Here is a 27552-nt window from a genome sequence, read left to right as displayed (position 1 = left end):
ATAAAGTAAATCAGAGTAGACTAGTCTAAAACAGAAAAACACTTAGCCTACTACTATTATCTTACTGTTACTACTATGTATGACGTGGTCAGCTGGGTTCAAGGCTTACTTTTGAAGTGTGTGCAGAGGTTGGAAGTACCAAGTGGCTTTCCCACAAAACAGGCTCCAAACAGGATAGGGTATAAAGGATCAGTTCTGTTTGCATAGGTGCATTTGGAACTGCTGCTTTTCACCACACATAGATAATGAAACGGAAACAAAATCAAACTGTGTACATCAAGTATGGTTATGTAACAACAAACCGTTTATAAGATGTACCATTATGAACAACGTTGCTTATCTGAACAACGGTAGGCAGTCGGGATGTGGAAATTATTTCAAAATGAAGGCCATTAATCCTCATAAACCGCATCGCTGTTTGTTTTCAGGGCTGACGTTATGCTTTTAGGAATGGGTGATGAATGATTCCATGCTGTTCATTCGCAATAAACGAGAGATAATTTTGAATACCTGAGCTAAGCGATGCTCGCAGAGGTATTGGATGTGGAATGAGATTACGTTACACTGTGCCTCTCTGTCTGTTAAACAGAACACCCGGCTTGAAACTTCAGCCACAGCGGACATTCCACTGTCTAAAAACAACGTGTCACTACGGATACACACACCAATACATATTTATTGCTACGAGCACTTAAATGTTATTTTTAAAGGTGCAAGTTCGGGGGAGAAGCTGTCGGTAAAATTTCTGCGTTCGCCACGCTGCGTTTTCGCAGCTTATATCCACAAACCGGGAAGTCGCAAAAGTGCCGGATTTCCGCGCGTATAAACGGCGTGGATTTATCTGACCGAATGTTTTTTAGTTGAGACGCGTTTGCAGGTAATGTCCGCGGCAGGCGGTGAAATTGCCTGCGATTTCCAGGCAGCTTTAGCCTCATTAAAAACACCCTTGAAGCCGCGGCTAATCAGCGCGCGCGGGTGTCCGTGTCTGTGCTGCCCCCACCGACTCGTTCGGTTGTCGCTGTAATCACTGGCGGTTTCCGCAGAAGCACGACCAATCAAGGGTGAACGCATCAACTGTGTGTGCAAGGGACGCGAAATAAAGTAACAATGTGAGACCAGCGGTTTGGAGGATGCAGCACAGAGAGAAACAAACAATGTTAATGCACAATGTGACTTCTTGGGTGTGTGTGTGTTCACTGTGTGAACTGGACTTTGTGTTCTTGGCTATGAATAACTGTACAAAATAAGTATTGTACTTTATCTGACCTGTTTTGTAGTTGTTCCAGTGACCGTTGGTATGCACTTTTGTAAGTCGCTTTGGGTACAAGCGTCTGCCAAATAAATGTAATTGTGTGTGTGTGTGTGTGTGTGTGTGTGTGTGCGCGCGCGCGCGTGCGCATGTCGGTCTTATTTGTGTAGTGTATGTATTGTGTGTAGTGTGTCTTTATGGCCAGAGAAAGAGGTCAGTTTCACCAGCTAATTGCTGAAATGTCATGAATGTGAACTGAAGGGTAATAACAGCAAATAAGTGTCACGCCTAAGAGGGCCCTTATGACCCGATAAGGCCCAGGGTGGCCCTGAGTGAATTTTGGGCAGTACACCTCACCTGTGTTGGCTGGCAGTGACCCTACTGACGCTGAGGGGGGGGGGGATGCCCCCCCCCTCCCCCCCTTCGGCAGGTGAAGCAGCGCCCTGATGGTTTATCCCAGAGGCCCTCGCTCTTGGTCCTGGAGAGCCGCCAGCGCCGCTGGCTTCTGCCGTCACTCAACACTGGAGTAGCGCAGCAATCGAGCCGCTGAAGGGCAGCTGATTACACGGCGGTCTCAGGTCACCCGCTTTCTTGGGTCTGAAGCGGTTTCTGATCTTAAGGCGAAAAAAAAAACGAAAGTCAGCAGACTCTTAGTGGCTCTCCAGGACCAGGATTGAGAATAACTGGTGTGGCCAGAAGGGAGGTGCCAGCCAGGTGGGGAGGAAAGTGATGAGTAGGCCAGTGAATGCGTTCTTGTGACATGTACACTGAAGCAAGGGAAGGACGTGTTTGCGCACTGAAGCTAGGGAAGGACGTGTTTGCGCACTGAAGCTAGGGAAGGACGTGCTAGCGCTCTGCGCACTGAAGCTAGGGAAGGACGTGCTAGCGCTCTGCGCACTGAAGCTAGGGAAGGACGTGCTAGCGCTCTGCGCACTGAAGCTAGGGAAGGACGTGCTAGCGTCTGCGCACTGAAGCTAGGGAAGGACGTGCTAGCGCTCTGCACACTGAAGCTAGGGAAGGCTGTGGCAGCTTCAGCTTCAAACGTTTCTCTCTGTGCTTCAGGTGAGCGGAAGACATCCGGACTGTAACTTTCTGCTGGAGCTTCAGAAGGATGAGGAGGAGTGCTACGCTCGGCTTCGGAAGCAGGAGAAACCCGTTTCCAAAGGTGAGGACGTACACGTTTCCCTCCATCACACGTACATCGCCACGTTTAAAATCATGCGATAAAACAACCCAGACATCAAACTGACTTGAGTCGTCATACAATGTATCTCTTTGTAAAAAAAATTCTTACTTGGAGAAGGAGTGCATTACTATTGTATTAAACTGATTGCACCTTGTTCTGCAAGTTGTAGTCAGTGAAAACGTTCCTAGAAAGAAAAATATAATGAACGATTAAAGTTAAATACTGCTCCAAATTATGATTGTGTGCTCTTCTTTAAATGCATGTATAAATTTGCTTATAGAAACATGAAATGGAAATATTATCTGTCATGCTTTTCTCAGTTCTCTTCTAAACTTCATCTTGCCTAGCAACATGATTTGTTTCTTTGACTCTATAAGGGTTGCGATCACAAATGTGATTGTAAAGTACTGAACATTCTAATGCTGATGTCACAATCCCTACGGGGAACTGAATGCAAATGAGTTCTAGAGCACTGGCTTAGAATTTTGAAAAAAAACATTCCAAAAAACCTGTTCTTCAAAGTGTTTATCTCCATATTTCCCACCGTGCAGACATGCACCATTTTCTCCTCAAAATCATTTTGATTTAATGCTTTGCCCTTTGCCCAATCAAATCAATCTTCAAATAGGAACTTTATTTGATGAAACACGCACAATTGAAGCCTTAAAATGCAATGCCATGCTGTTATGGCAATTTAAAGCGTTTGCAATTTTAATTAAGATTTTAAAATGCCTTTTATTAATTCTCGGAAAGTATTACTTTATTTTTTTGTGCAGTGTTGGAGAATAGAATAGTCTGCTAATTTTCTGTGGTTTTCATGCATTCATAACTCATAATTCATAGCTGTCATTGGGAAGATTGAAAGTGTTGATCATCATTATTAGGCTTAATTCTGAGGGTGGGGACATGGGGCTCGGCACTGAGGGGTCTCTGTCAGGGTGTGTGAAAGGCCTATCATGGGGCTCGGCACTAAGGGGTCTCTGTTTGTCAGGGTGTGTGAAAGGCCTATCATGGGGCTCGGCACTGAGGGGTCTCTGTTTGTCAGGGTGTGTGAAAGGCCTATCATGGGGCTCGGCACTAAGGGGTCTCTGTTTGTCAGGGTGTGTGAAAGGCCTATCAGAGACGCTTTCGCTGAATGGGTTTGTGTGGGCGCAGGCTTTTGTTCTAGCCCAACACTTTTACAAAAAAAAGGACCTGGGTCAAGTAATCACGGGTTTCAATCGATTGAACGTGTTGCTGCCAGGCTAGGACAAAAGGCTGCATTCACACTGGCCCTTTTTGGAAAAGATTGGACGCCCCTGATTGGACGCTGCTGACAGACGGGCTAATGTTCAGATCTAGGCCATCTTGTGATACTACATCTCCATGGCTTAATGAGTCATTTATTTAAGTGGCTTAACTAGCAGCCAGACCACACAGTTCCGCAACTTCCTCCTCCTCCGAGCCAGCACTTCCTGTCTGTTCTGGCCTATCGGTGACAGAATGAGCCTCTCTCCGCAGTCGCGACAGCCGAGACGTCGTCCGTCTTGTGATGCGGACGGAAGTCCCGCCTCTTTAGACCGCTCCTCCACCAATCAGATGTTGCGGTCCTTTTCCCAGTCCCAAAATGCCCGTTCGTTTTGTTTGCGCGACAATAACGTTTGACGTTGTTTGTTTGTTTAACTCTAATGTTCCACAGGGGTGTTAAGCGAGTCGGCCCTTGGTGAGCTCGCTGTTCCTCTCGCTGCACCTCGATCCACGGCCTTTGCTCCTGTGTTTGCATTTGTACGCCCCTCTGGATAACAGGTTCTGAGAAACGCTGTTAAAGCTAATGAGTCATTTGACATGTACACTGAAGCAAGGGAAGGACGCACATTTTTAACATTTTCTTTCTAATGTCATTGGGTATACCTTCGATCAATATTTTGACATTTGTCAGGATGTTTAGTATTTTGGAATCTAATAAATAATTACATATATATTTTAAATAACTTACAAGTAAATGCACTTGTTACACAACCAAGTTTGGCAAATAAGTGGCTGTTGAACTTTGAAAAAAAGTTTGCAAAAATTGTTTTCCAGAGGTCAAATGTTCACTCTTTTGCAACCTAGGACTTCATCAGATATTCGCTGAGATAAGAGAAAAGGGAACGGAAAGGCACTCTGTTATCATACATACTTTCAGTTCCCTTTTCTCTTATCTCAGGGAATATCTGATGAAGTCCTAGGTTGCAATAGAGTGAACATTTGACCCCTGGAAAACAATTTTTGCAAACTTTTTTTCAAAGTTCAACAGCCACTTATTTGCCAAACTTGGTTGTGTAACAAGTGCATTTACTTGTAAGTTATTTAAAATATACATGTAATTATTTATTAGATTCCAAAATACTAAACGTCCTGACAAACGTCAAAATATTGATCGAAGGTATACCCAATGACATTAGAAAGAAAATGTTAAAAATGTGTGTATTTTTAACCTGCACATCACCCATACGGGAGCAGTCTCTGTCATACAAGAATAAAAGATAAAATGAAAGTATAAAAGAAAGGCAAAAAAACGAGGAGACTGCAGGTGAAGACACTGCCAGAAGGAGAGCAGAACTTATCGATTTGCAGAAATATGATTGATTGGTCCGCGTAGTGATGCAGTGAAAGGTGAGGGGAGACGGGGCAGTGAGTGAGTGCGGGAGACAGTAAGTGAATGAGTGAATGAATAAGTTGGGAAAGGGTGAAGGATAAATGGATGAATAAACTAAGAAAAGGAGGGGCGGGCCATAGTCCTCCTAGTAAACGGGGGAATGAGGCCAGACTCTGCGAGCGCCAATCAGTCTTATCACTCTAGGGCCACTTCACCTCGCAGCATTTAGGGCACAGAGAGCTACTCAAACTAAATCAACACAACTTGTGTTGGCGGTGCTGACGGTACTTGGTCAAATAATGGCAGCTGATTGGGATCCCCTCTCCAGAATCACTGGCAGGAAGGTAAACCCGCCAACCAATCCGGGACGTCTCTACTCAGGCCGTGATGACTGGTAGGCACTAATAACTGATCCAGAGTAGAGCTGTTTGCACCTGTTTAACTTTGCTGTAGATCTCTCTAGGTGCAGTATGCCGTTTTAACAAACAATCCAAGTCTTGAATAAATCAATAGTTTTCTTGGCAGCAGTTGCAGCTGCAAGGAGTATTCTCCTTTCTGTGATTTTTTAGAAACCCAAAAGAGCAGCAATGGTATCACAGTACCAAAGCATCAGCATAAAGGACCCAATTTCAGTGGGTGGAACAGATGTTGCATTTGTCTGTATCTTTGAGTAATCGTAGAAAGATTAGGCCTGATCAGACAGCACTGATGGGTAAAACCTTTTAGTTCCCATGCTGGGGGAGTGGGCAACGTGTAGCCCAAACTAAGGCTTTTAAGGGCTTTACCTTGAATCTTTGATATATCAGGGGTAATCCAGGGGTGTTCCTTGATTGATTGAGCAGGAGGTTCCAAGGGCAGGGGTAACAGAACAGGAGATGAAGGAAGACCGTGTTTGGTGGACCGAGACGAGACCTAGAGGAGCACCTGCATGTCTAGTTTGGGTATGAAGCAATCTGGGACATATAACGTGTGGACCATGTGGAATCCAGGCCCAAATACCAAAGTGTTTTAAAAATAACTGAAGTCATTCCAGTCCAGTCAACCAAAGGCCTTCTGGGCATCTGGAGAGAACTGCGCAAGATTGTGTCTGTTTTGGGCCCCAAATCTATTGTGTGTGAGAGACTACAAATGTTATCCGATGCTAGACGACCTTTAGTAAAACCTGCTTGGTCTGGGTGCGCTAAAGAAGAAATGCACTTGTCCGAACTGTCCAGAATTAAGGAGAGAGATGGGCCTATAATGAGTACAGTCAAAGGGGTTCTTATTCTTTTTAAGCAGCAGAGAAATTAAAACCATATTTTTGGCTTTAATTTGGGCAAAGATATGTGAAGGGCCTCTTTAAGTTTGATGTCCCCGCAAACCAGTTAGGTGTTAATTTAAGAGAGAGAGAGAGAATAGGATGTAGCTGAGGTTCGATGTCCCCACAAGCCAGTTAAGTGTTAGCCTAATTTAAGAGAGAGAGAGAATGGGATGTAGCTGAGGTTCGATGTCCCCACAAACCAGTCAAGTGTTAATTTAAAAGAAAGCGAATGGGATGTAGCTGAGGTTTGATGTCCCCACAAACCAGGTGTTATTTAAGAGAGAGAGCAGCACTCCAGTGAGGGTAACCCGAATGAATCACTTTAAAGAACAAACTTACAGAAGTAGTGCGATATGAGAACACAATATCAGATCACAGGGACCAAGTGGTAGGAGCTTTCCAGAGTTTTCCTTTACAATAATAATAATGATAGTAATAATAATAAGACAACAACGATTAAGGGCACAATTTGCACAAAATCTTTGGCTGCCTGTTTTCTCTTGGCCTGCAATTATTCTGAAGATAGGGTAATGATCATCTTTCCCCACAAAACACTGTCACTATCAAACACATCCATTCGTGAGAAAGAGAATGATTAGGCGTAAACAATCTTCAGGCACTCTAATTTAAAAACACAAAGATTGGTAAAAAGAAAATGTATGCTTGCTTTCTTATTTTTTATAAATCTCATTCTGTAACCACTGAAGTGGCCCAGCACACACAAGTGTGCAGGACGACCCCGAGATCCCTCAAACTCGCTCTCTTTACCCTGAGCACAAATAAACATTCGTCATCAACGTTGCAGAGCATTTAATGCAAATAGACTTCTTCATCTTCATGTTTAGCTTCACAAATGCTGTGAGTTCAGAAATAGCCAAAAATGAATTTAGTTTGGCAGAAGAAAAAAAGTATTGATTCAACTTGTACTGATATGAATTCGAGCCATTGTCTGCGTATGTAAAGTTGTGTGTTTGTATGTAATACAAAGTATCACTGAACTGATAAAAGAGAAAAAAATTATAGGTTTCTTCTGATGAGTTTGAAGGTTTTATTCTTTAGGTTTCACCTTGAATAGATGCAATAGATTGATAATTTCAATATTTAGAAATTTTTTTTTAATGTATGTTTTATTTTAATAATAATCATTAATTATTTAGCATATTTCAAAACAAAGTTACAGAGTGCTTCAGAATACAGATTAAAAAAGCACAACAGGAAAGAAGCCAAAGAAAGATTAAGAAATAATCAGCAGTCCTGTATATGCGGAAAGCAGAGAGGAATCACTAGAATAGAACAGAACTGATCATGATTCTTTTTTTTTTTTTTTTTTTTACTACAGGGTGCAAAGGACTCTGGGACAACATATCGTGTTGGGACCGTGCTGAGATCGGAGCAACGGTCACCATCCCCTGCCCACGAGTTCTCAAAACTTTCTTCGGTAGAAACGGTACAAAGTCTTCATCCTCTCCTATTGGTTTTCAGTCATGTGTAAAAAAAAAAAAAAAAGGTTTTTAAACCAGTGTAAAATGAAAACCGGACTGAGCGCTGGGTTAGGGAGACTGAGAGGCTGGGAAGGAAGACTGGGCGCTGGGTTAGGGAGGCTGGGCTGGACTGAGAGCTGGGTTAGGGAGGCTGGGCTGGACTGAGCACTGGGTTAGGGAGGCTGGGCTGGACTGAGAGCTGGGTTAGGGAGGCTGAGAGGCTGGGGAGGAGGACTGAGCGCTGGGTTACGGAGGCTGGGCTGGACTGAGCGCTGGGTTAGGGAGGCTGAGAGGCTGGGGAGGAGGACTGAGCGCTGGGTTACGGAGGCTGAGAGGCTGGGCTGAACTGAGCGCTGGGTTAGGGAGGCTGAGAGGCTGGGTTGTACTGAGGGAGGCCAGGATTACACAGACACAAAGATCTGCCTCTTAAATCCAGCCAATTTGTCTCACTTCCTCGACGCATTGATCAGCCTGTCTGAATTTTGGGTATAAATGAGGGAGGACAAAATGATTTGGAAGGAAAAAGAATATTTCTACAGAGAGTTTCTCCAGAGTATCACAGTTTTGGAGTTTCTGTATCTTAACCAAAAAAGGCAATGCCAATACAGCCATGCATTTGCATTTTCTCTGCGTACAGTTACAGAAATATAATGAAAATGAAAAATGCTAAAATTTAGAGTTATTCCAGGATTTATTCCACAGCCTCCAGCAGTGAGAGAGAGAGCGAGACTGAGAGAAAACAGAGACAGACGTATCCCAGAGAGAGAGAGAGAGAGAGAGAGAGAGAGAGAGGGAGGGGGAGGCTGTGTGGTGGTAACAGTCTCCAGAGCACGGGGTGGCAGACGGGCTCTACTCTAGAGCTGCCCGCAGTCTCTGTATGAGCCGGGTGCTGGGACGTGCCGTTTACCCAAAAAAAGCTTTGTCCCATTCAGGGGATGCCCCTACATGTCCTGCACATTTTACCCGTCATCAGCGAGCTGCTATGGCAACCGCTGACCGATAAGCCAGTAGCGCCAGACAGCGGTCCTGTAAACAACCGTCCAAATTTGGGAGCTCTCATAAAAAAAAAACACCGTTCCTCCGGGCCACCTCTGGCCCTTCCCAGAATGCACCGGGGGGGCCGTGAAGATTAGTGCGCTCTGCCAGTGTTTACATTCCCCTGCCACCGCACCCGTTCCCCGCGCTTTTGTACCGCGCCGTGTTTATATCCTCCTCCGGAGGGGAAAACATGCCTCGGACGCCCCGAGCCGGCTCAGCCTCTCCAGCCCTCCACTGAAGGGTGTGTTTATCCTCGCCGGCACCCGCTGGGGAGCGTCGCTGCGGAGGTATCGCAGCGGGAAGGGGGTGGGGTGGGGTGGGGTGGGGTGGGGGGGGTGAACCTGCTAAACTGCAGCCAGGAGTCAGGGAGGGTCACTGCTCCACAAGCACAAAACACATACAGTACAGCTTATTATATATACTAATATAATCTGCCAGTATGCTGTCTGTCCTGTGCTGAATGTGTTGTCCTGTCATATCCATCTGTGTTGCATTAACCGTAATGAATTGGATGTTTTTGACATGTCTATGTTCAGATGCTTTTAAAGGATTACTGTCTGCTATGCAGTCTTATGAAATCTTGTTTTCAAATTGTCAAATAAATGCATTCATTTATTCACGGTGATATCATGCATCAAAATATTCCAGGCATTAGCCAAACTACCGGCTGAAATATTTCATGGGGGCGAAAGAAATCCATGTTAAATTCTCCTTCGTCCATCCCAGACAGCAGCTCACAGATGTTTGAGAGGGTGTTGACGGAGGAGTCGTCTTCTTTACAGCTGCGGGTCTCGAGCTGAGTAAAGTGTTAAGGTCACTCACAGCCCGCAAGAAGACCTCGCAACTGCCAGTCACACCCCGTCACATTTATTCATGTTTTTCCCCCTCGTTCTGATCCCTGTCATGTAGACGTGCTCCGTAAAAAAAAAAAAAAAAAAAAAAAAAAAAAACAGGACAGCGAATGTTTTCCTGATTAATCCCGGAATCCCAGACGGAGAGGACTCTGCCCGTGAGCTCGCAGTGTGAGCTCGGTGTCTGGGCCGATCTGAGCTGTGATGAGCTCACAGAGTCCTGTGTGTGTCTCTGCAAACAGGAGGCCATTTTGAAATGCATGCGAAGCAGGGATATTGGACTCCAGTTCTGGAGGCCTGCCATGTCTGCAGGTTCCTCTGGTTTCCTTTCAGTCAGCTGCCAGGTTAGGCCGTGAAATGCGTTGTATTGCTTTCAGTTGTACGAAATGAGCGAAACATAAAGATTGATTGATACAGAGTAAAGGTACGGAGAATTATAAGGAACTCTTTAGCCAATCAAAGGGTTAAATGTATAAGTGCTGAAAGTCACAGAAAACCACCGGATACTGCAGTCCTCCAGGATTCAAAATTGACTGTCATCTGTCAAATCTGTCATCTATAGCCGGGGTCTCAAACTCCAGTCCTGGAGGGGGCACTGTGCGTGCAGGTTTAACTCCAGTCCTGGAGGGGGCACTGTGCGTGCAGGTTTAACTCCAGTCCTGGAGGGGGCACTGTGTGTGCAGGTTTAACTCCAGTCCTGCAGGGCCGCAGTGTCTGCAGGTTTTACTCCAGTCCTGGAGGGGGCGCTGTGTGTGCAGGTTTAACTCCACTCCTGGAGGGGACGCTGTGTGTGCAGGTTTAACTCCAGTCCTGGAGGGGGCGCTGTGTGTGCAGGTTTAACTCCAGTCCTGGAGGGGGCGCTGTGTGTGCAGGTTTAACTCCAGTCCTGGAGGGGGCGCTGTGTGTGCAGGTTTAACTCCAGTCCTGGAGGGGGCGCTGTCTCTCCGCTGGTTTTTGTGGTTTCCTTTCAATCAGCAGCCAGTTAAGACCTTGGAAACATGGTGTGCGGACTGTCTCGCCAAACAGTGACTTAAATTAAGCACTTGGATGCAGGAGCACATCAAAGAGTGGCAGCCCTCTAGGATTTGAGTTTGTGATCTTTGATGAGTGGCGGGCTGGGGGGTGGGGGGAAGGGGGGAGGAGGGTGATTTATTTCCGGACGAGGATGACCAAACTTTCCCCTTCCCTCAGGATATATCAGTAAGAACTGCACGGCTGACGGCTGGTCTGACGTTTTTCCCAACATAACCAGCGCCTGTGGGAGTGACACACGGCATGACAAGGTGAGCATTTCACTGCTAGGAGTCCAAACTTTCAGCACACAGGCCATTCAACTCACTGTGGCTCCACACTTTCAGCACACAGGCTATTCAACTCACTGTGGCTCCAAACTTTCAGTACACAGGCCATTCAACTCACTGTGGCTCCAAACTTTCAGCACACAGGCCATTCAACTCACTGTGGCTCAGGTTCGGTCAACGCTTGTCCTGAACACTCACCTACAATTACATGCAACACCATCAGGAAATCTGAATCAACACTCAGTTCCAACTAAAATGAACTTCATTGGCAATTCAGAGGTGAAAACAAATCATGATTGAAACCATTCATTTGAGGATACAGCTGGATAAAGAACAATACATTGGTCGCATACTGTACCTGACTGAACCTAGTACATGTTATTAACTTATTTAATAATACCTTGGTTTGGGTGCAGTTTGATGGTGATAAAATTCTTCCGGGGTTTGTTTTTGTGTGTGTGTGTTTGTGAAATCATGTCTGAAGTGAAGTTCCACAGAAGTTTACCTGAAAGTCTGGGTGTGAGTAATGTGCACCTCCACAGCACAGACTCTGGGCACAGTTGAGTTGTTTAGAGGTTTTTTTGTTCCTGGAAGTGGGTGAGGTGGTAATTCCCCCTGCCATCGTCCTGCCAGGCTGCTGGGCACCCTGCCATCTGGGGCACAGCACAGGGTATCAGAGCTTCAGGAGCGTGCCCGCGAGCTGTCCGTCAAGTCTGCTGCTATGGCAATGTGTACCGTCACAGAGTCCGACAGAAATTTTTGGGATATAAATTCGGTCCCAGCAGATATTTGTAGCTTGTGGACACAGTCTGTGTGCCTTAAGCAAGTCATTATATCACAGACATTTAGCAGACTCTCTTATCCAGAGCAACTTACACTGAAGCAATGCAGGTTCAGTACCTTGCTCAAGGGTACAATGGCAGTGTCATACCCGGGAATCGAACCTGTGACCTTTAGGTTACCAGACCAGTTCCTTACCCATTGTACTACCCTGACGCCCAAGTTGTTTAAGCCCCCCCCCCCGTGGTGCCCCGAGCTGTGTGTCTGTAGTGGTTGTAGCGTGCAGCGGCGAGGCGATTGCGTAGCGAGTGCATCCGTCTGTGAGAGAGGACAGAACTCTACTGGCGCTTTTCAAGTGCCGACCCGGACACGCCCACGCGTGAGAGAACTAGCCTGAGGTGAGACGACGGTGTGCAAGACCATCGGCTACGGTGGACCGCGCCCGCTGATGTGGCTGCCGTGTGAGGATCCGCCCTCTCGCGACTCAATCAATGATCAATAACAACAACAAAAAAGTCAGGCTGTAACATTTCTAACCATGTGATTCCTTATCCAGTTGAAAGCTCAACTACAGCGATTAAAAAATAGAAGGCTTTATTGTACACTAGAGTGACATAAAATCAATGTTTTCTTTTGGATTGCACGGTGAAAATAATAAAAACTGAAATGGCCAAACTTTTGATTAATAACTCCCAGCTAGTGTGACCCTAGGTAGGGGAATGGGCAAATAAAACTGTTACTTTTATGCCATTAAGTTAGTAGTTGAATTCAAATGGACACTGTGCAGTGTTTACCATACAATTCAGATAATGAATGATTAGCTATAAGCTAATTTACCTCTGTAGTCCTCTGGCCTATGTCAATGAAGAGACCTTCAGAACCATGGACAGCAGCCTTCCTTACAGGCAGCACAGCTGAGCCTGAGACCAGCTCCACCAATCACAGAGCACATGGGTGATTGGTCAATTCCTTCTCACTACTTCCTGCAACTACTTCCTTGCATAATTCCTGCAAGGGATCCCATGATGCCTAGCCAACATCCGCCGAACCAGTCACCACTGAAGTTGTTTTGTGGTTGTTTTCAACTTTCTCTCTGATTGGTGGAGCTACTCTCAAAGTTCTGCTGAGTGAAATAATGTCGCCCTCTTTCTGATCCCTGTTTTAATATCCCAGCTCTATCAGGCCTGAACAGAAAGGCATTCTCCAGCAGTACAGCCTGACCAGAAGTCTTAAACAGGAGCCACACCTGCCATCGCAACCTCCCATCTCTTTACCTCATTTATCCCTGTGGGCTCGTTAGAGGTTATCAGTCACAATGGCTGTTATTTAGAGACCGGCAGTTTTACCTCTGTCTTATTGTGACTAAACTCAAACCCTAGACCATAAAATTCTCTTACAGGAAGATCTGTTTGCAATTTTCCCCACAGAGTTCCATTCAGTGAGTTGAGGCTCTGCCCTTCTGACGAAATGCCATTTCCTTTTGATGAGCAAACTCGATATGTGCGGCTGCAGTGGTCAATCTTTTAAATCATTACCACTTTGTGATCTTGCTGGAAGGCAGTTTCCATGGCGACATAACTGACAAAGCCCAGTTTTCGGCGACCTTTTTAAAAAGAAAGGAGAAAAAACTCCACAGGATTTATCCTCACAAAATCAGTCACAAAATAAGTTTGTTTTTTAAAAGTAAATCATAACAGTCACACTTTTGCCTCGATGAATCGTCGCTTCTTGCACTCTTTGGTCAATAACAGGAATTTTTACTTTCAGTTACAAATCACATGAACTCCTCCCGTTCAGCCACAAACCACAATTTTTTAATTTAACGGTCTTCTCATTCTTCAGATTCCAGCTTTTTAACTTAATATAAGCTGATATGTTGCTACAATGTAGGATTTTTAAATGCTTAACTTCAGGCCCACTTATGCAAAACAAAAAAAACAAAAAAAGTCAAATTGTGTACATCTTTTTTTTTACTACTCTATGTTGATGCATTCCTTGGTTTTGCTGAAGTAAGGGCAGAGGTCTCATAACTGGGTAACAGCCATATTGTTATATACTTTATTATTATTTCCCAGGAAATACGGTAACTATGGAAACAGCTAACAGCCAGACCCAGCCATTTATGTTAACATATGTATGTTTTGGGTTGCATGCTCTGAGCCAGTCACATACACCAATGTAAAACAGTGTCAGTAATATCAGTTATAGTATATGATATCATATGTATTTAATATCTGTCAGTAACCAAATAACTTGGGATTTCATCCAATCAGATGTCATCAAACAAAGTATTTTTGAAAGTTAGCAGGCAAGATCCTTATTCCCTCTTTGTGACATACCCTCTGGCTGTCATCCATATTTATATTTAAACACTTGTTGTGAATGTATGAGGGCAGGGACCTCAGTGTCCACTTTGCAAATATGGAAATGTTTATTCCCTTTAGAATTTTTCAATCCTAAATACAAAGAGAAACATGTCAAGATAAGTTAGATTGCCTGGAGTTGCCAGTATTTTTTTTTATCTCATTCTAAACATACTGAACATTTTCCGTGAAGGTACTAGCCAACTATGAACGTCTTGAAACCTGGCATGAATTATTAAAGGCATAAGGTTCTGTTGAGTATAAATAACACATTTTTTAAATCTACAGTCATAAATATGATGCCCACATCTTTTCATTTGGAATAGTTCTACATAATTATTTTGACTTTGACAAACTTAACTTAGGAGATGATGATACTTTTCACTAGTTGTTGGAAATCCGATAGAGGGGAGGATTTTTAGGTAGCTGGAGAAAAATGTTACTTGAAATGACAGGTAAGGTTTCAAGGCTGTCATTTATTTAAACGGAGAGGATTTTTTTTAGGTCAAATAAAACGATTTGAGATAAATGAAAAGATTCAGAACAGTGCCCTTGATTGACAGATTAGATGCCCGTCTGGACAAGTTGAGGACACAGGTGATGTGAAGTTTGTTTAAAATTTTTAACTGCTAACATCCAGCTTCATCACAGACCTCCAGTCAGCCTAGCTGTCGTGATGGCTGTCCAAATCCTTTGAACATTAATTCAGATATCATACTTTAGTTTTGTACTTGCACAACATTGTTCATTCTTTGTTCATATGAATTACGATACACCTGAACGGGGGTTTTAGGGTATTCTGCATTATTTAGCCTGAAAAACCGAATTCACTGAAGATGATTTTCCAAATGAGACTAATATGGATTCATAAGAAATTTCCTTTTGTTTTATTGTATATATGTACCTATTTTGTATCCATAGCTAAATGTAATATCTACATTTTTGCGTACTCAAGTTTTTGTATTCAGTGTACACGGCAGGACATTGTCAAAACAAATTTATATGATTTTTGAGGAAACGCACCCATGCAAGTTGTTTATAATAGCAGCTTTAGTGATGGTTTGCATTTAACATTTAGGCATTTCCCAGATGTCCTCCTTCACAATGACTCATAAAAAAAAAAACCTTAGACAAAGTGGAGACTATGCCAAGTTACCAGTGTAAGCACAGAGACCTAATTCATAACATTAAGTGCCATATGTGAGCAACTGGTGTGATGTTGATGTGTGCTTAGTGTGGTGTGTGTGTGTGTGTGTGTGTGTGTGTGTGTGTGTGTGTGTGTGTGTGTGTGTGTGTGTGTGTGTGTGTGTGTGTGTGTGTGTGTGTGTGTGTGTGTGTGTGTGTGTGTGTGTGTGTGTGTGTGTGTGTGTGTGTGTGTGTGTGTGTGTGTGTGTGTGTGTGTGTGTGTGTGTGTGTGTGTGTGTGTGTGTGTATGTTTATTTTTCCTCTCCACTGTGCACGAAACAAGCCTTCTGCAGCCGTGGATATCACAGCGGACATGTTGGGATAACTGCTGTTGTTGAACGAAGGCTTGTTTTGTGCACAGTGGTGACGGAAATCAGCGTCCAGACAGAAGCAACATTGGTTTCGGAACAACGGCAGCTTGCAGGGGAAAATCCGAAAATGCAAGCTGTGCAATTCTCGCTGCACTCAGAACTTTTTAAAGAGATAGATCGCCATCTGTGATTATTTTCCGTTTATTTTACTGGTTATGTAGGGCCTACAAGTTTGTTAGGTGCAGTTTTGGGCAAAAGTACCATTACAAAAGCCAAGCTTGCTTCTAAGAAATTTGAACGAAACTAATAAAGAATTGCATTTATATAACACTTTTCCAGATACCCTCTCATCACTGTAAAACACTTTGAGTAACTCACCTTAACCACCACGAGTGTGTAGCACCCACAGGGGTGACGCACGGCAGCCATTTTGCGCCCGAACGCTCGCCACACATCAGTTGAGGGAGGGAGAGCAGTTATTAGCTAATAAAATCAAGGGATGACTGCTTTCTCTTGAGTAAAAAAAAAAAAAAAAAAAAAAGTCAAACTTATGAAAAGTGGCATACCAAAAAAATAATGAAACCCTCACAAGCAGAACAGAACGATACATTCCTAAAGGCTTTCTGGAGCAGTGATCTCCACGGATGAGCCCGGTTATGGAACAGTAGCTGCCACCAGTCTCCCCAGCCTCACATTGGCAGTGGCTTTTCGTTTGAAATTCTCTCCGCGATTCGCTGTGCTGTGAACATGTCTGCCTCCCAGGTAGACGGGAAGCCGCTCGTACAGCGCGCAGTCGTCGGCCTGCGGATTTCACATGTAGGACTTCAAAGGGGCAGTTCACTTTCTGCCGTTTTTTCAAAATAATTTTTCCAGATTTACTGTGGGCATTCGATCGACCCGAGCCGTTTTTATGTGAGATGAAGGACTTCTAAGAAAGTTTGAGAAGTTTCTGACAACCTGCCGGCTTTATCATTCGAGGATCGGAGCGTTTATGGTCTTAAAGCAAGAAAATGCACGAGTTGCTAGCTTATGTAGCGACGTTATGCCTCCAGAGAGCTTCTCGGTTCGGAGACAGGAGTTGTGCCTGTGGACATGTACTTTAGAACATGAAGTCACTCCCGGAGAAGCTGTAAGAATGCGATTAGCTACCTCTGCTGCGGACTTTGGTTTTCAAAGCTCAACGGACGAATCACAGCTCTGGCTGTGCGGCGCTGGCTATCACCGGCTGTGATTGAAACCCGCGGACGCTACCCCGTTTATACGTAGCGCAAATAACGGTCGATTTACAAATACAGCGTGAAACGGCCGATGCACGAGGCCTTTTCTGAGCTGTCTTCTGAATGGGTTTATCTTCTCTTGCAGCTGGTGTTTTACACGGTGGTGAAGGCACTTTACACCCTGGGACACTGCTTATCCCTGATCGCTCTCACCACAGGAAGTGCAATCCTTTGTCTGTTTAGGTGAGCGTGAATGATTTTTTATTTTTTTCTGTTTTTCGGCTTAAGCTGTTATGTGGTTCTCCTGAAAATGCAAAAAAAAAAAAATTAATAAAATAAATCCTTATATTTTCATAAGGTTGATTTACAGCTGATACTGTGAATATTTATTAATTTATTTCTAAGATGCCTGTCCATTTCTAATCCTATGTGGGATGTGGGGTGTGTGGGGTGGGGGGAATTGGGGCGGATTGGGGGAGGGGAGGGGGGGGGGCAGGGCGAGGTGAGGTGAGGATGCCAAGTCTGGGACTATAGTGCATTTACATCATACCTATGATTTTAAAAAATGAAGTAAATCACAAAAAATGCCAACTGCGTTTAATATTTCCCACATGCAGAAAACTCCACTGCACGAGGAATTACATCCACCTGAACCTCTTCTTCTCCTTCATCCTGAGGGCGGTGGCCGTTCTGGTGAAAGACCACATCCTGTTTTCCCACAATGCTCAGTGCTCGGATCAGACGTCTCTGGTTAGTCCTGTCCGCTCTGATCCGCGCGCTTTGAAGCCCAGTCTGTGGGACAAACCGATCGTCATGGTTACTGCTTCTACTGAGGGGAGTGGCTGTATATCGGAGGACCCTGTCGTCATGTGACCCAAGCCGCTGATATACATACAAGGGCTCTGATACACTGACTGAGGGCATATCCTTATGGCTGAGCTGTTCTATGACTGTGACCACTATGTAGTATGATTACGAGCACTGTCCTGTGATTTAAGGACAATATATTTTATGATTTAAGAGACTGATATTTGACTATGAGTATGATTATATGACCAAGGGAACTAATATACCTAAAAACTGCCTATAAGTGATATACCTAACTGTGCTTTTCTGTGACTAAGGGCACTGCTATATGGCTAAAGGCAGTGTACTATAATTGATGGCACATTTGTATGCCTAAGAGCAGTATATTGTATACTGTATATTGTAAGAGCAGTATACTGGGCATTGTTACATGAATAATGTTGCAGAGAGTGCGTTCATATGAACAGAGACACTGTTCAGTGACTGAGTCAGCCATTTGACTGCACCGCTGATAAAAATGGCATCACTCTCAGATGGCAGTTGGAAATGTGGCCTAAGAATATACATTTGAATATATATATTTGCATGTTAATACACACAAGCGTATACATTTGCATGAACAGAGGAAATTAAAACCACAAGCAGGAATCGGTGGCTAATTTAGGAAAATGGTGAGCATTGTTGGGCTGAAGGGCCTGTTCTCGTCGCTATGTTATGTTATGTTGTGTGTTGCTGATATTTAAATTCTCCGGATGGCGCTCCAGGTCGGATGCAAAGCCAGCCTGGTGGTCTTCCACTACTTCATCATGGCCAACTTCTTCTGGCTGCTGGTGGAAGGCCTGTATCTCCACACGCTCCTCATGGTGATATTCTCCGAGAACAGACACTTCGTCGTCTATCTCCTGATCGGCTGGGGTGAGCTCTGCTTTTACCTTTTAATTCCTGTTCCTACGCGCTGGAGATGGAGAAGAACCAGGGGGCTTTTTCAATGGACGGAACACTGTGTTGTGTTTTGAATGTTGCATCCATTGAAGGGGTCGCTGGCCCTGCATTGCTTACCTGGGAGATGTTTCGTTCGCATGGCGGTGATAGGTCGATGGTGGGGTCATGTGGTTCATTGAGTAAAAGCAAGTGGGGGATCATGGTAAAATGGGCGTGGCTAGTTTAGTTTTGTCACCCTATTGGTCACCGTACCTGTAATGTCCTCTTAGTGGAGGCTCTGTTTGAAAACATTCACATAGTGTTTTATAGTCCTCTTCAACATGCTCCTGGCTACAAGAACTTTTAAAAGTTTTAAAGGCCTGTTGTAATTATTTTACTGTAATCCGTGATAAATCTGATTAGTGGACCATCAAGGTGATGAATCTCTGGTAAGTGGACCATTAAGGTTTTTATCAGTGGTATGAATAAGTATTGTACAAGTATTGTCTGTAGAAATGCGAGAGGTTTTCTTTGATAAGAAATTACTAATCAACGGGTACATTTAAGGAGGGGTGTCTAAATGCTACATTATGTGCAGGAAACAGTAAAGATGTGTTCATGAGCTGATGATATTTCATTGTCTTATTTAGGGTTCCCAACAGTGTTCGTGTTTGCATGGACCATGACAAGAATTTACTTTGAAGATACTGGGTAAGAACTGTTTCACTCTCTACATCTGCAAACTGTTCATTTGAATTGTAAATATTGTAAATAATATTGTTGGGGGGGGGGGGGGGGGGGGGAATCCTTTTGGGGTTCTCCCCTCTCCTTCATTTGCACCACTCTTTGGAGCTCTTTCCCAACTGAAATATTAAACTTTTGCGCAAATGAACTAAAAACCATTTAGAATGACCTGCGCGTCTTCGCGTGGCGGATGGTGAAACGGTCTCGCTGTTTGGAGAAAGGCGTGCGAGCTGCGGACGGATTCATCGCTGATGCGAGTCGTTTCTGCGTCGTTTCTAACGATCCGCTCCGAGTCCTGCAGACGTCGACGTCCCGCGATTGTGTTGTCACGGCGCGTGATTGAATTACTTCGGGAACGCTGGAATCGATAGAGAGACAGTGGACCTGATTGCAGGTTCTTTACTGACAATCTAAAGCTTCAGCAATCAAATGACAAGCACTTATAAAACCTGGCTGAGCAAATGAAAAAGTGATTGTAATGAACGCCTGCCCGTCAGACTAAAAGGCTCATTAATATGTTCCTGAAAATGTCTACGTTCACTCCTAAACACCGGTGTAATAGTGCGGAGGTTCCTATCACACACACACAAATGAAACCGAATAAATACAAGGCTGCTATGCTGGGAGGGTGGGGTGGAGGAAGGCGGAGCAAAGAGGGAGGCTTCTCCTGATTGGCTGCTGCCAGCTGTGCCTGTTCCATCCCACAGGCCTATAGGCCCTTTGGACAGCAGCAGCCACACACACAGGCATGCTCCCCTGAGGCTGATTGGCTGTTAACTCAGGTGTAGCCTGTTGCCTTTGTTAAACCTGTCAGAAGGGCGGAGTCTTGAGTGCGTTGGGATTAGACTGGGTGGTTTCCGGGGGCCATTTTGTGGTTTTGCTCTCCTCGACCCTCTGGAGTAATGTGCCCTCAGTGGTAATGAACCCTGTTTCTGGAGAACCAAAGTCCTGCAGGCTTTCACTGCAACCCTAACAAGGCACACCTCGTTCAACAGCTGGAGCAGGGCTGCCCAACCCTGTTCCTGCAGATCTACCATCCTGTAGGTTTTCACTCCAACCCTAACAAAGCACACCTCATTCAACAGCTAGAGCAGGGCTGCCCAACCCTGTTCCTGGAGATCTACCATCCTGCAGGCTTTCACTGCAACCCTAACAAAGCTTCACCTCATTCAACAGCTAGAGATTTTGTTCTCCTGCTAATTAGTAGAGTCGTGTGTGCCAAATTTGGGCTGAAATGAGAACCGAGGTGGATCTCCAGGAACAGCGTAGTTTACCACTGCTCTAGATCCCGGGTTACAACCTTAAACTCTTCAGTCATTGTTTTGAAATGCCAAAATTTTAGTGACTGTTTTTCTGTTTTGTGTCTGGGTCTTTTTTGCTCAGTCATTACCCAGCACAGTGGCTGTTCCTGACAACATGCCACAGTCACCTAAATATAATAATATATGTCATAATTCACAAACAAGGGAAATGATTCGAAATTAACATGTGGTAGGGAAAAACTGTTACAGCATTGCTAACTGGCACAAGCGTCTTACAGACTGTCAGTCAGTGTATAGGACTGTTCTGAACCATTACTGTATTTCCTCATTTGCACATTTGTTCAGATGCTGGGAGATTAACGAGAACCCGGTTCCCATCTGGGTGATCAATGGGCCCATCGTGTTCTCCATCATGGTAGGTGGACCGGCACTGAGACCTCTTACTCTTCACGTCCGTACCCGAGCGCTGTTACCTGGGCGTCCAGCAGCATGAGGCCTGCCTGTTCATCACCGTGAGATTACATGAGTGTGTGTGTTCAGAGGAGTGTGTAACGCATGCTTTTATTCAGCCAAAAACTCAATGTCATGCTGGGCTCAGATTTGCTGCATCGTCGCTTTTTTAAAGGAACTAAAGAACCTGCACTGGGGGGAAAAAAAGAGCAAAGAAAACCCCTGAAATTGGCAGATGGCACAAATAAGCAGAGGTTCACTCAGGTGAAAAGCTGTGACGGCGGCCTGCAGCTCCACAGGGTGGGGCAGAGTCGTCCTGCAGCTCCACAGGGCGGGGCAGAGTCGGCCTGCAGCTCCACAGGGCGGGGCAGAGTCGTCTCGGGCGTCGGCCAGGATGGCGGCATCTCACCCACGGGCGGAGTTTGACTCTGAAGCACCGGGGGGTTGGGGGGGTTGGGGGGGGTGAGATTTTCAACTGTGTTGCGGCTGTCGTGCGGCTGACGTCATACGCACGGGAGGAGAGCGTGTGCTTGTCTGCGCTCTTCTGATTGGACAGGGATCACAGAGGGAGGAGTTAATGACGCTGTGTTAAATAAAGGCCCTGCTGAACCACATGTGACTGACTTATGTGTGCCTTGTGCTTCCACTTCATCTTATCAAACCTATTTAAGCAAGTTCAGCCTTTTTGTAGTCTTTTACTAATATGTGTTGAGTGCAGGTTTTTTTTGTTGCTTCTTGTGTTGTGTTGACACGTGAACTTTTTACAGTTTTTCTTTTGCTGAGCCCAGACACAATTCCTGATCATGCATCATAGAATGTGCCGGTTTCCATTAGAGAAAACAGCTGAACATGTTCTGAATTGTTGTCTTGAGTTGAACAGCTTAGTATGAACTTTTCACAGAAGCGTGATTCGTTCCCAGGATGTAATGATGGCTCCTTGTCTCTCTCCCCAGGTGAATTTCATCCTGTTCATTAGTATAATAAGAATCCTGGTGCAGAAGCTGAGGTGCCCTGATGTAGGAGGCAACGATCAGTCACAGTACAGGTGTGTGTTCTTCGCTAAGAAAACGCTTGTTTTACAACAAAAACATTCATAATGGACTTGTCCTTTGGAAAAATAAAATGTGTTAAACTGTGGAACAATGAGGAAATGGGTTTATACATTACAACTTTCGCCATAGTAACGATTTTTAGGCACCAGCTTTTTTGTGTCTCATTCAAATTAGAAAAATAAAACTTATGAGAAGTAGCCTGACAAAACACAGACATTCCTCATCAGCTGGAATGGAGTTTTATAACCCTTTCTAAATATTATTTCCATTTTAGTCAGTGTTTTGTTTTTTTGGCCCCAGACAGTGTTTGTGCATGGTGATGGATGTTGTAGATGCTCACAGAGGGTTTCTGTTGACTAGCTGGCTCAACTCCCATCATGCAGTGGGCCCCAACTGTCAACATGAGAGCAGCTGGAGAAGCAGGAGTCGGAACCTGATAAAGTCTGTGCTCAGCTAGCCCACCAGGCTGCTCTCCCCTTATGCAGAATCAGTGCACTGAAAACGCACTGAATATGCCATACTATCACTACAGCGCAGCAGTGTACTGTGTGTGAGCCGGTATACGAGCTGCTGGGAGGTCAGCTCTGACATCGTCCCACAGCCAAACTGCGGTCATACGGACAGGGGGGAAAGGGAAACCCAAATTCAGTCACCAGAGCGTTCCTCTGTTTCCTCCCCCCCCTTCGCTGTGGAGTGCGGGCAGGTGTGAGCTTGCATGCTTAAAACGAGAGGAAACTCTGCTTCTTAACCATGCTCGATTTACGGAGCAGATGTCGTTATTGTTTAGGTGAGCACGTTTCAGCTCCTGTTTTAAATGGTTTTTGTACTGATCTTAGCAGATGCTTCTAGGCCTTTGATTTTTAAAATATGAATAATGGTGCGTGTGTGTGTTTGTGTGTGTGTGTGTTTTCAGGAGGCTGGCCAAGTCCACGCTGTTGCTGATCCCTCTGTTCGGAGTGCACTACGTCATCTTCGTCTCTCTCAACGAGTCCCTGGAGCAGTGCAAAATATTTTTCGATCTGGCTCTGGGATCCTTTCAGGTAGCGTGACTACATTTCCCACAAAGCTGTGCAGGAATGGAGACCCGGGTGCTATATAGTGCTGAATAATGACCAGGGAGCTGGGGCTGGTATCGTAGAGGTTGCGGGTTTAAATCTGGTGGGGCACAGCTGCTGTAGCATTGTGCGAGGTAATTATTCTCTTATCTCTTCAGGAAGAATACTGAACTGGGTAAATGTGACAGTGTGAGTCTTTCTCTAAGGACTGATGTACGTCTTAACTTTTTTGCTTTTGTTTTACGGGCTGGCGTGTTAATTTGAGCTTCTTTACTTGCAGGGCCTGGTTGTGGCCATCCTGTATTGTTTTCTGAACAGCGAGGTAAGTGTTTTCTCTCCGCTGACATTCGAAATAAAAAAATCGCTCGAGTGGATGGATGAGAGTCTTCAGCATTGATTCAGCAGCCTGGCTGATGTATCTGACACATCCCCGTGCGCGCGAGCAAATTATCTAAGGCTCCATTCTCACCTTTTATCTGCAGATATCTTTGGGGTGTCTGAGTGCCACAAAGTGAGTTTAGTCGCACAGGATTGGTTATTCGTTACTATGGGCTGCGTGCGCAGTGCGTGATCTCTGTGTCATTGACTGCGACTCTGCGTCTGTTCAGAAAGCTTTTTAAACGGGTTTTCTTTTTGCCGTGCGTTCTCTACACTTCACTCCTTTATGCAAGTCGGATGAATAAGACTCAGCGATGTTTATTACGCACTCAAAGGCCTGGATCTGATCTGGACTCAGTGAACACTTGTCATTAACTTTTTGTCCTTGACTTGTTAGAAAAGGAGGCTGTTTCTGACTCATACACAGTTCACTGAATTGAAGTAAAACTTGCGGTCCTTACAAAGTCAAATTCAAAGGAAGACTGACGACAAATTTAGTATTCAGGGCCCTTTATTTTACATACTTTTTTTATTTTTATTTGGGAGGGGTGTTTGAGTACAACTATTCTCTCCAGCCCCCAGGCAGACAAACACCATCACTGCTGTATTGTCTTAATAACACACTCATGCACACACGTGCACACACACACGCACGCACAGGCACACACACACACACACACACACACATATCCCTAGGCCTTTGTTGGTTTCGTTGCCTGTGTTCTGAAGTCTGACTTAAACTCTTTAAGTGGTCCTTGTGTTCATGACAAACAGAAAAAGGTTGTGGGGGGGGGTTAGTTTTGATGACTGCAGAAGATTTTTAAAATCCGACAGTACGCTTATTATTTATGCTTTATAGATTTTATTAAAAATGCACATAACGAAGGCAAGCTAATAGGGAAACGCACACAGCAAATATACAACAAAAAAAGTCTGTTTATTGCAGGATATTTATTTCTCCTATTTGTTTGCTCCTGGGGGGTTGTGTAGAGTGGATAAGGAGCTCAGGTGTGTTTTGCTCCTGGGGGGTTGTGTAGAGTGGATAAGGAGCTCAGGTGTGTTTTGCTCCTGGGGGGTTGTGTAGAGTGGATAAGGAGCTCAGGTGTGTTTTGTTGCTGGGGGGTTGTGTAGAGTGGGTCACAGAGCTGTGTTTTTCATCCCTGGGGGGCTGCGGGGGCGCAGGTGCAGGGGGAGCTGAAGAGGAAGTGGCGGAGCCTGAGTTTGGAGTGCCTGAGCAGCCGGGGCCCCCGGCGCCCGGGGTCCACCACGTACCGCAACGGCACCGACAGCATCGACAGCACCGCGCACTTCCACCGGAACACCCGCGCCCAGTCCCTCCTGCAGACCGAGACCACCGACCTGTGACCCCACGACCCCACCACCCCGACCTGTGACCCCACGACCTGTGACCCCACGACCCCACCACCCCGACCTGTGACCCCACGACCCCACCACCTCGACCTATGACCCCACCACCCCGACCTGTGACCCCACGACCCCACCACCCCGACCTGTGACCCCACGACCTGACCCCACCACCCCGACCTGTGACCCCACGACCCCACCACCCCGACCTGTGACCCCACGACCCTGTCCTGTGACCCCACGACCCTGTCCTGTGATCCCACGACCCCACGACCCTGTCCTGTGATCCCACGACCCCACCACCCGACCTGTGACCCCACGACCCTGTCCTGTGACCCCACGACCCTGTCCTGTGACCCCACGACCCCGACCTGTGACCCCACGACCCCACCACCCCGACTTGTGACCCCACGACCTCGCCCCGTTACGCCAGGACCCTGTCAAGTGACCCCAGGACCCTGTCCTGTGACCCCAGGACCCCGTCTCGTTACACCAGGACCCCGTCCTCTGACCCCACGACCCCGTCCTGTGACCCCAGAACCCTGTCCCGTTACACCAGGACCCTGTCTCGTCCCTCTCCCAGGCTTCACGCGCGGATCGAGCGTTCCCCGTCCCGCATCTTTATCTGACAGAATCAGTGATCGTTACCCGGGGCCGCGGGCGTCCGTCAGCCCAAACGCTGAATCGATTCTGGGAGTCGGAATCGATCCGTTTCGCTCGTTTCACCAACGCTTGGGGAAATTAAAAGATGTGGCCGCGTCTGACTTTAATTGATAATCCCGTATTAATCCTGACATTCGTTCTGTTGGTGCTCCACACCCCGCCCCCCCCCCCCCCCTCGTGTGCCCTGGGAGGACAGTCACAGCCCACTGCCCCTGTTTTCTAGCGGAGAGAGAGAAAGAGAGGGAGAAAGAGAGAGGGAGAGTGTGCGTATCAGGACCCAGAAGTACAGAGGTGGGCAGCGAGGGCCGGATTCATTCGTGGTTTTCATGCCAACTTCTGGCTGTATTTACTTATTCACCATTCAGGCCATCTGACCTGTTAGCTACATTTCTTGGTAAGCGGACGACTGATAGCCAAAGACTGTTCTTGTATCCCTACATAAAGCCTCTTAGTGTGATCGAGTCTATGAGTGAACCGGTGCTGGTGTATATAGCCAGTTAGCTCGTTTAGCCGGGGTTATGTGTGGGAACAAATACCTGCGTGCACCCCAGCCCCCCAGGACCGGAATTGGCCACCCCTAAACAAGTACATCGCACCACATAATTGCTCGTCTGCTAAAAAGCGAGATGTTCGTGGACGCATTGAATGGTTTCTTGAGAATCGATCGTCTTGTATCGTGGTGAGGTTGGCGGTTTACCCCACATCTGTCCGTGGCCTATCCACGCGAGTAGCCGCTGTAAAATGGCCCTTCCCGTTGCTCAAAGGTGATTGGCTGATTGAGTGGCAGTGTAGTATAATGGTTTAGCCTTTAGCAACTGGGCTTGTAACCCAAAGGTTGCAGGTTTGAATCCCAGGTCGGACACTGCCGTTGTACCCTTGTGCAAGGTGCTTAACCTGAATTGATTCAGTGTATATCCAGCTGTGAAAAATGGATTCTATGTAAAAATGAGAGTTGTGTAAGTCGCTCTGGATAAGAGCATCTGATAAATCACTGTGACGTGATGCTTTCTGAGACCTTGTATTTACAGAAAATAGGTCTCTGAAGACAGCCGTCACATTGTATATGTTAAACACATCAAAAACAGCAAATTGCGTCAAATAATTATTCTGATTATGTGAATTGTCATATTAATTTTGCGCTATATAATAAACCGATTCCTGTATAGAATACCAACTGCTTTCTGGATAACACAGCAGGCAAAATAAATGATACAATATTACCGATATAAAGAGAGCTATAAAGTTTCATTATTGCATCAAAGTCACATGACTGTGTATAGCCAAATGCAGTAGGTTTATTCTTGTAGGATTTTTTAAAAATGTGCGATGTTTTCTTTGTGTCGGTATTGAAATAGAGAACGTTCTGCGTTATCTGTTTTTTATAATTTTATTGTACTTTCCCTCCCCCCCCCCACCCCACCAGGACAATTAAAGCAAACATTGTGTGTGACCTACTGAGTGGAGTCTGTACTGTGCCATGCTGGTCAGAGGGGTAATGGCATTATTGAATTTTTGTGTCTGTTTTTAATTGGTGTCAGACGTGCAGGCAGGCTGGAGGCCTGGGGCTGGAGGACTGAGGGGCTGGAGGACTGGGGCTGGAGGACTGGGGGCTGGAGGACGGGACTGGGGGCTGGAGGACGGTGGCTGGAGGACTGGGGCTGGAGGACAGGGGGGGCTGGAGGAGGGGGGCTAGAGGACTGGGGGCTGGAGGACTGGGGGGTGGAGGACAGGGGCTAGGGACTGGGGGGCTGGAGGACTTGGGGGTGGAGGACAGGGGCTAGGGACTGGGGGGCTGGAGGACTGGGGGGTGGAGGACTGGGGGCTGGAGGACTGGGGGCTAGAGGACTGGGGGGTGGAGGACGGGGGGGGTGGAGGACTGAGGGGCTGGAGAAGGACGGGACTGGAGGACTGGGGGGGCTGGAGGACTGGGGGCTTAGAGAGTTCAGCGCCCGCTGAGGATTCAGACTCCCGTTTGT

The 27552-nt window shown here is 46.0% G+C and overlaps 1 protein-coding gene across 2 annotated transcripts in view; it reads left to right on the top strand.

Annotated features, from left to right (window-relative positions):
• LOC118233849 (vasoactive intestinal polypeptide receptor 2-like) overlaps positions 1-27168 on the top strand; it is an 81618-nt gene extending 54450 nt beyond the window's left edge. The window contains exons 2-14 of one of the 2 annotated variants that reach the window (XM_035429869.1): positions 2312-2414; positions 7692-7799; positions 10914-11005; positions 17025-17122; positions 17497-17629; positions 18451-18601; positions 19258-19318; positions 20959-21028; positions 22017-22108; positions 23029-23155; positions 23451-23492; positions 24731-24922; positions 25285-27168. In XM_035429869.1, the coding sequence (XP_035285760.1) occupies positions 2312-2414; positions 7692-7799; positions 10914-11005; positions 17025-17122; positions 17497-17629; positions 18451-18601; positions 19258-19318; positions 20959-21028; positions 22017-22108; positions 23029-23155; positions 23451-23492; positions 24731-24913 (1260 nt within the window). In that variant the 3' untranslated portion in view covers positions 24914-24922; positions 25285-27168. Of the gene's footprint in view, positions 1-2311; positions 2415-7691; positions 7800-10913; positions 11006-17024; positions 17123-17496; positions 17630-18450; positions 18602-19257; positions 19319-20958; positions 21029-22016; positions 22109-23028; positions 23156-23450; positions 23493-24730; positions 24949-25284 lie in introns of those variants that run through there. The other variant, XM_035429868.1, reaches the window with a different exon arrangement.
• Positions 27169-27552: the final 384 nt, after the last annotated feature.

This window comes from Anguilla anguilla, chromosome 8 (assembly GCF_013347855.1).
Source record: "Anguilla anguilla isolate fAngAng1 chromosome 8, fAngAng1.pri, whole genome shotgun sequence".
Taxonomy (NCBI): domain Eukaryota; kingdom Metazoa; phylum Chordata; class Actinopteri; order Anguilliformes; family Anguillidae; genus Anguilla; species Anguilla anguilla.
This window is presented reverse-complemented; position numbering and strand designations above follow the sequence as displayed.